Source organism: Egretta garzetta, unplaced genomic scaffold (genome assembly GCF_000687185.1).
Source record: "Egretta garzetta isolate BGI_Z169 unplaced genomic scaffold, ASM68718v1 scaffold175, whole genome shotgun sequence".
Lineage (NCBI taxonomy): Eukaryota > Metazoa > Chordata > Aves > Pelecaniformes > Ardeidae > Egretta > Egretta garzetta.
This window is the reverse complement of record NW_009259860.1, coordinates 2,620,587-2,629,707: the sequence shown is the minus strand read 5'-3', so window position 1 is coordinate 2,629,707 and position 9,121 is coordinate 2,620,587. Positions and strand designations below refer to the sequence as shown.

At 43.3% G+C, this 9,121-nt stretch overlaps 1 protein-coding gene across 2 annotated transcripts in view; it reads right to left on the bottom strand.

Moving 5' to 3' along the window:
- FREM1 (FRAS1 related extracellular matrix 1) overlaps window positions 1-9,121 on the bottom strand; it is a 64,788-nt gene that overhangs the window by 43,421 nt on the left and 12,246 nt on the right. For both annotated transcript variants that reach the window (XM_035895575.1, XM_035895576.1), the window contains exons 7-13: window positions 7,776-7,907; window positions 4,878-5,222; window positions 4,055-4,197; window positions 3,271-3,467; window positions 1,982-2,072; window positions 776-943; window positions 31-239 (exon numbers count right to left, since the gene is read on the bottom strand). In XM_035895575.1, the coding sequence (XP_035751468.1) occupies window positions 31-239; window positions 776-943; window positions 1,982-2,072; window positions 3,271-3,467; window positions 4,055-4,197; window positions 4,878-5,222; window positions 7,776-7,907 (1,285 nt within the window). The remainder of the gene's footprint in view (window positions 1-30; window positions 240-775; window positions 944-1,981; window positions 2,073-3,270; window positions 3,468-4,054; window positions 4,198-4,877; window positions 5,223-7,775; window positions 7,908-9,121) is intronic.

Genomic DNA, 9,121 nt, shown 5'->3' with positions numbered 1-9,121 from the left:
GGAAGAGGAGAAGGCAGCCAGTTTTCTAACCTGACTGCCAGGCCACGCAGGTCCCCGCAGGAAAGCCTGTCACCTTCGTTCATGGGAATGCCATCCAGCTCCACCACCCCGTGTTGAGGCTGTCTCTGCAGAAGGATGAGGAGATGCTCCTGTTTTGTGTCCACATCAGAGATGAGAATGTGTCCCTCTGTGACAGGGGTCAGGCCACCCTCTTCCACTCTCAAATGGCTTGTAAAAACCTGCATGGAGGAGAAATGCTGAAAACTCTTTTCTACTGCAGCTCCAAACATGCATGGAACAGGGCAATTTCAATTTGCTCTCATATGAGGATGTGTGACACCTTAAAAACCAAAATACCAAAGGCTGTGCTCTTCCGCAGTGTTAGGGAAACCTAAGGAATTTACTAATAGTAGTCCCTAATACATGCAGCCCAATCCTGATCCCACTCCGGGGGCTCCTGGCCTTCATAGGCAATAGGCAACACAAAGAGGAGGGATGCAGTTTTGCTAACCAGGATGTGACATACGTATTTTTGTACAGCCACTCAGATGCTGAAGGTAGCCCTCAGCTTATTTAGCACAAAAAGTAACCTTGCACACTCACTGGACTTCTTCCACTTCAGTCCCAATGTGGGCTGTGTGCAAGACACTGAAACCTTGATCCCATGGAAGATTATTTTTTTTTATTTCAGTCAGCTCAGGACATCTCTCTGCATTTTTATTTCTACCCAAAGCCATTTCCAAGTCCTCCCCTCTCACTTTCACCACCATCCTACCTCTGGGGCTTGATTGTCCACAGGAAGAATTGTAATATTGAAGCAGATCCCATACAAAGTGCCACCATGCTGATTGCTGACAGAAAAAATAACCTGGACTTGCTGAGGTTCAGGCCCAATGTCCTGCAGTGGTGGCATGTAGGCAACTTTCATATAGTTCACAGCATGCTGCAAAAAGAGAAGAGGGGTGCGTGTAAGAAGAGATAATGGGAGTAGCCATAACTCAGGACATTAGAGACCTTTCTCATCCCCTGTTTAGATGTTATCTGAACTGTCAAAATTAATTCCAGAAACTTTGCACGTACTCTTTAGCTACTGGCAATGCCTTGATTAAATGTATCTTTAGCTAAAAATCAGGCGAGTACAGGTTCGAATACTCAAACCTGTAGCAAAAGCTACTGGCACAGTTTATAAGTGATAACAGAGGCAATGGCCTTACCTTCTTGATGGAGCCCTTCAAGAATGCTGGTGCCAGGGCCTTTTCTAACTGTGACTTTAAAATAAACAATTCATCAAAGCATAGCTTTTAATGTAACATCTCCCATACCAGCTGAGTTTGCTCTCACCAGTACGGATAAACTGCACACCCTGCTTCCCCAGGTGAGGGAAGGCTGGTGAAAGGCTAAAATAATCACCAAAATCTTGCACCCAGACACCTGTATTAGGCATGTGATCAAGGATTTGTAGGCTCAGAGCTCTTATTATAGTACTGCAACAATCACCATTATGCAGCCTTAACCATGCAGCAGGATATAAACCAGGGCACTTTACTAATATTTGTAAGACACCTGTCAAACTGCAGAAGCATGAAAACTGAACAACAAAACCCTGAAAAAGGCCTGGTTCAGCCTGTCCCATATCACTTCACTGAGAGGAAGTGAGGAACTATCAAGGCCTCATTTCCACTTTTTCTGTATTTTCTCCTTCCTCTTAACATCACGCTGAAGCCATATTCAGCCTACTCTGAGCAACTGCAGCCCCTGCTGGTTCAGGAGAGCTGTGTTTACATATGGCAGAACCGAAGCATGACGGAAATTGTTGTAAAAGCTGGAACTGAATTAGCAGAGTTTTGAGCTTCTTAAGCAGAACTTGTGATAGTACTGCTCCTCATTTTTCACCTCTTGTTTTCCTGTCAAAATGAAGCTGTACGCTTGTAACTTTTTAACATTGCTTGAACTGGTTATGGTATCAGGCAACATAACAAACCTGAGTAAATGACTGCAGTGCAAGAGCAGCAGGATCCTTGACCAGCTTGGGGATGGTGTCCACCATAAACAGCTTCCCAGCATCTGAGTGGCTGTACAAAAACACACATGTCACATCCTGGTTAGCGATACTGATGGATGGGAAAAACAACAGTCACATAGCTCAATCACTCGTTTCAAATTAGCTTCCCACTCCCAACTGCATTGAAAGGAAAAACATTTTTCTTTCTTCTGTCCTTGTTTTTCATTTAAACATTATCACAGAAAACTGACCATGAGAAAAGTTTTTTGGGATGGTCATGAAAAATCATTGCATACCTTATAAGCAAGCTCTGGGTTGGCTACAAGTGTGTCTCCACACACCCCAGATACCATTTACACCACCTGCAAGTCTAGTCCATCACATTCATATTACTTACATGCCTGCATTTATCTTTACATAGAAAAAGAAATTATTTCTCATTTTCATGCATTTTATAAATTTCTGAAATGAACAGTTTCCAGCAAGCCAGCTTTCCAACAGCAGTAACCAGCAAAATGGATAACCATGTGGCTAGTTGACTGAACAGGGGAACAGCCTAAATGTCCTTCTCCCCCGATGCATACTGATCATCTGCTGCTTGGGGTCAAAATTGAAAGTGTTGATCTTCAGCTCAAACTGTACAATGACTGGATTTTAAACTTCTCTATCTAGCAAATTGTTGCAGATGCTGTCATGAATTTACCAAATGCTGAAACAGCATCCGTGACATGTAAACTGCTACTACACCCATTCATTCTATATCCTTAGTATCTCCAAAACCTGTTCTGCCTACATTCTGCCCCACAGGTTCCTGGTCCAGGACAAGGAGTCCTTCACAGTGCCGTGGTAATAATGCATAACCTAGAAAAAGCTGTAGCACCTCGCCTTCTCAGTCTGGGGCAGGCCCGGGTCAGCCCCACTCTGTCAGTTAGGAGACATGCAGTGACTTGTGCTCAAGGCTGTATGAGATCCCACAGGCCAGTGTACCAAAAGGAAAGGAAAGAAAAAAATTCAGGTGCTTTCCTCCTTCTTATTTCTTGCTAAACTAAGCATTTCTTTTTATTATTAGTCTGTGTTTTATTCTGTTGCTTTCAGCTCTAGCTCACCCTTAGTCATCAACAGGAGAGATGCGCCCAGCTATTGTCACCTGCACTTTAAGCAAACGGGTGAAGAACCTGAGACACAAGCATGCTACTGGCATTGAGGCTGCTTCTCTTACGTGGGTCATTGCCCTGTCCCACCTGAAAGGTATGGCAGGTCACACCTACCCGTGCATGCAAGAGAAAAATGGAAAAGTGGTTATGGTGTATGTGAGTTCCCTGTCTTGCTCTTCCACATCTATGAAATGGAGGTGTTTCTTAGTTAGGTGAGCAATCTCGGTCTCCTTAACAATCAGGTGACGGGTGACTCCTGGGGCTTCTCTGGGTAGCTGATCATCCACAGGGGTAATGTGCACCATCATCACCTGAAATCAGGAAGACAGCAAAATCATTAGCCATTCCTCTCCATAAGAGAGTGTCCAAGCAGCCCTTCACAAACATGCACACACAGAAGTAAGTGGATGAGTGAAATATGAGATATAGGATGTGGCTGTTATGCCACATCACCAACACGTGAGTAATGGAGATATACAACAGTTAAATGCAAAGTCTATGAACCTTGGTGGTTTCCCTTTAAATTAAAAGCAAAGTTAAATTCAGTATGTTGGGCTCCTGGGTGAAATAAATAGTCTCTTCTCAGTTGACTTCAGGAGGGCTGTTCAGTTTGTTTGTACCATCTCCAAGTCTAATTTGTTTTCAACATTTCAATTTACATTGTGGGAAAAAGTCTTTGCAATGGACTTGTCTCTCTGCAGGCAGGCAGAGAGAACTACCGCATGGAAAGCAAGAACAAGAGCTAGCTCTGAAGAACATTATTTGTGGTGATGACCATGGTGATGGCAAACAGAAAAGATCTATACCAGTTTGAGTTTAAAGTCTGTCAGAAGGTGTAAAATCATCAGCCATTTGAAGGAAAATGCAGGACTTTGCCAAAGATGCTTCAGTTTCATACCTGTGGCTCTGAGAGATTGGGAGGGTCGTGGCTATCACACAGCACAAACTCAAGGGAATCTTCAAATATTTCTCCTCCCAAATGACGATAATAAATTATTCCATTAAATAGATCCCTCTGAAGAAAACTGCTGACTGAATACCCTGTGAATTGAAGAACATATCTTTGATTGAACAGTGCATGATTTTAATATTCATACAAATTATCCATTAGCTGTGCAAGTAACTGGTGAAGCATAATGTCTTCCTTCTCACTCTAACTAGGGCAAGCCCTTTGATATGTTATCTCATTGTCTTCCGCATTTCCTGAAGATCATCAGCTTCTCTTCTATGTCACTTAAAGATCATTCAAAAAAAGAAACAACACAGTAAATGGGCCTAAAGCCCTGTTCAGAGGACAAAAGAGAATTTGCAGGACTAGTGGCCTCTGTAGTCTAGCACAGGGATTTCTGAGTTCAGTTAAATGGAAAAAGTGCTCTCTTCCTCTTTTAGCATCATTAGCATCATCTAATGACTTTGAACTTCTCAGGGATCCTTGCAGATAATATAACTCCTGACTAGCCCAACTTTTCTGGAGGGGAAAAGTACAGCAGGGGAATAGACTCAGAATGGAAGAATTATGGGATAAATTATGTTCACAGATATAGTTATCCTGGTGCAGAGACCAATATTGATTAATGACAGGGATTTACACTATAATGAAATAAGTCCAAAATTGCCATGATTTGTCCTGACCTAAAATAAGTTGTCTAACTGTAACATTTAATGTAGTCAAAAAAGGAAGGGACAAAGAAAAGTGTGCTATTGTGGATGTGTTTCATTACCTATCAAGTTTGGTCCTGGTTTCTTCATGATTTCTCCAGCCTGTGGTGGCTTGGTTATATTGAATAGTATGTAATCATCACTGGAATCCATGTCAGAAGCACGAAGCATGGAGCTCTGAATCAGGATCATCTGTCCCTCATGAACTTCAATGACCACATTGCTGATGAGAAATGGAGGACTGTCGTCTTTAGGGAGGATATTGATTGGAAACTTATGGCGAATACTGTGTGGGCCATCGAAAATCCTAAATACCACAAAGTCCTTAGTAGAATCACTGTCATCATGGTGGTAGTGAACAACTCCAGCCTGAATGTCAGACACTGTGAACATGAATCCTTTCCCTCCTGTCAAAGCAGTGGAAAAAAATCTATCAAAAACGTGCAGTTCATCCCAGAGGAGAATCCTTCCACCAATACGGATGTTGCTAAGGGAGAGAGAAGGCGAACGCATTTCTAACTAAAAAAATCAAACATAACTTCATCTACTGGAAACAAGTCTGTAGACATCGGAATAGCTAATAAGAATGCTGAATTTGCAACTGTGCTAACAGGGAAAATCCTCCAAATGTCCATTGCACTAAAGATAACTGGAGATATTAAGGATTTTTAACTGCAACTCTTTCCACTTTAATTTCAACCTCTACTTTCTTATCAGAATATTTCACATGCATTTTAAGCATCAAAGAGAATACAATTTATAATTACAGCTCAGCATTTCATTGCAAGTAAAAAATAACATTTGTGGGTCTTGTTTTTTTCTTCATATTGAGGTTACTGTCTATAATAAGACAATTTTACACCTCTGTTTCACTAGACATGTTATGCACATGCACAAATATTCAGGCAGGTTAAAGGTTTCAAGAACGGCAAACTGGTGCTGGGCCTCCAAGCAAAATAATTTTTTGCCCTCCATGCTGTGTAACATCATCAGAGACACCCACCCACTCCTTTGCTCCTTACTCAAAGAGAATTATAGGCAAACTTTAGGATGGAGAAATGCCTCACCACAAAACAAAAACTTGTCAAAGGTGACAGAAGGTAGGGAACAACACCATATGTACCTCTTTCTTTCAGGGCTTTCCTTTAGCTCTAGGACTGGCATTACCAAACCCAACAAAAGAGCATTCAAAACATTGGGTTGATTCACTGTTCCCCGCAAGTTAACGGGAATCCCTCCAGTGATTCAGTGAGCAGTGGCTAAGACCATTTGCCAGCAGCATTAGAGTTATGGTGCAGCTGGAGGGCTAAACCCCAGTTTTCCTTTAGAGTCTGAACATCAGCTGGAGCTTGCTAGACAAAAAAGGCAATTGCCAAAAACTTGTGGTGATGGTTTCCTTTGCATATGCCTATGCAGACACATAAAAGAGGATAAGGTGCAGTCACTGGAGAGATACCCAGCCCTGGCTGGCCCACAGAAGGCTGAGAAACCGCAGGGGGGCTGCATGCAAGGATGGGGCTGCCACCGCGAGATGGGCCCTGGGCTCTGCATGGTCCTGCAGGCCCAGCTGGTCTGCTGCTCTACAGCCTGCAGCGCACTCCCAGCCTGGCTGCACAACCCCCCCGTAACACCAGCTTCTGGGGCTGAGCGCATCCAACACTGCTGACACCATGGGGTTTCTGTCCGTAGCATCACCGGAAGACGATTGTGCAGACACTGAACTCCTTGGCAGCAGTTTCCTGAGATGAGACATACTTCTGAGTAGTTCCTGTTTCTGCTAAATTCCAAATACCACCTTCCCCTTTTCTTTAAGTACTTGCTTTATGTCTTAGGCTATGTGTTTTACATTAATACATTTAACTATCAAAAAATCCAGCATTGATAGTGGCAGCAACTTTCCACCCTGCCAACAGCAGAGTGACTTTTTTTACCTAACCATTTTCCCAAAGAGAGCAGCACTGTGCTGACTCATGGGACTGCAAAGCAAAATTAGTAGTATTGACAACGCAGAAGGTTAACGAATTAGGAGTCTAATTTAATTGCCACTTTTTGAAATAAACCTTAAAGCTGCCAGTAAATAATGACTGTATCCAAATGTTGTCTGTATATGCCAACAAATCAAAATCACTCGGCATCCTTTAGTGTCTTCAAGCAAAAACGTAAGAATTGAAAATCCAGTGAGTGCATTTCACATAGGTCATGCCCGCTCAATGAAAGCATAGCTGATTTCTTTACAATTTCAGCTTCAGGATGTAAACATACGTTAAGAAAGTAGAAGTTTAAATACCGGCTTTTTCAATACTCCTGTTTTTATCCACATGCTTAGCACAGTTGTAGCAGGGGGAGACGGGCAGCAGAGGGAGCGGAGCTCAGCGGAAACCTTCAGAAGATGCATTCTCATGCCCAGTATTTTCTTGTTTTCTTTGAGTGAGATAGTGTGATATATGGCTACACCAGCATTTATCTTTTTTTTTTTTTTTTCACTGGCATCGTGGCACTGTCTCTCGGTGGCTTGCCCATCCTCATTTAGCCTTGGTGAGACAGGGCAGCCTCAGGCCCGCTGCACGCTGTTAATAGCTGTATTAGCGCACCTGGGCTGAATTCACTGAAAAAACTATGAACCAATTTTGATTTCAAATAAAAGTGCTGTGTAGGCAAAATGCCAGACTTACAGGTTTCTCCCATTTAAGGAAAGGGACACACAAATACACAATTTGCAAAGTGCCTAAGCTGTGCAACTTCCTTTCTTTCTGAGGTTGTGAATTTTTTAATTTGTTACTGCACATCCAGCTATTCCCTCCCACACCTTCAGTCCCCTGTAAATCTGTCTCTTCTGCTGACAGCCCTCAGCAGGGTGTGACATATGACAGAGTCTATCAACATCTTATTGCTTGTCACGTTATCGTAGCCCGTTGTCGCTAGAGAACACGTTTCCAGGCCCTCAAATTGAAATGATTTACCTCTCACTGTGAGCCGCCCATGCTGTAAGCCGTCAACTGTGACCAAGCGAACATTTTGGATGTCATCATTGTCTACGATTTGGAAGTGTTGCCATGTGATCGGTCGGGATTGCCCTTCCAGGAGGCTGAGGCCTGCAAGGAGCAGAGTGTTATTGCACAAGAGCATCTGTGACATTCAAGGCTGTCAACAACTCACCTCTCTGAAGATTTTTGCAGTCAGGAAAAAAAGCACGTTTAATTCCATCTGCATACCTACCTGCAACAGACATTTCAAGGCCTGCTCAAAAGCTTGGTATCAACTTTTTTTCTGACTTACTTGCCTTAGTTAACTGTCTTTAAGGAATTTTTTTTCAGAGAAATAACGTATTCTGGTTCCCAATGATCTGATAGATTAGCTAGGCACATTTCTGGACATTTGCACAAACTGGAGCATTGCACTTGGAATCACACAATGTCTGAAACTGGGCACTCAGCTTCCTTAGTGAGTCTGCGTTTAAAAATACATATTGATCTTCATGACGGAGGACAGTATCTCTTCTTTTCACTCAGTCATTTCCGGTGGGGCTTCTCTGGGAGATGTGAGGCCTCTCCTTCTCAGCTCCTTCCCTTTTCTACTGTGAGAAGACTGTTCTTTCTCTGATGTTAACGTCAGGACTTGTTTGATCTTACACTTTTGCCTTTTGATGATTAAATATCAATGTAAATTTCACTCTAGCTGGGAGAGCCTGTCCCCTCTCCAGTGCAGGCATTGTAAATCTGCTTGAATTAGCCTGAACCCTGTAAAGTTTCCAGGCCCCAGAGGGCTGGTGGTGCATTACGCCCTGTTTTTCTAGTTGTTCATTTTTGCAGACTTTCACTTTAAACAATACCAACAAGCCTTGGTCTTTCCTTTGCTATTACGGAAACTTGGTGGGACGAATCCCACGACTGGAATGTAGTTATTGATGGCTACAGGCTGTTCAGAAGGGACAGGCGAGGAAGGAGGGGCGGAGGCGTTGCCCTTTACATCAAGAGATCATTACACTGCAAAGAGCTGACCCTGAAGAATAGTCACAAGCAGGTCAAAAGCTTATGGGTAAGAATCAGAGAGAGGCGCAACAAAGGGAACCTGGTGGTTGCTGTCTACTACAGGCCGCCAGATCAAGGGGAGCCGACTGACGAAGCGTTCTTCCTCCAAGTCCAGGAGGCTTCACGCTCACAGACTCTTGTCCTCCTGGGGGACTTCAACCACCCCAACATCTCCTGGAAAACCAACACGGCAAGCTGTAGGCAATCCAGCAGGTTTCTCGAATGCATTGAGGACAACTTCTTAAGCCAGGTAATAGACACCCCTACCTGAGGGGATG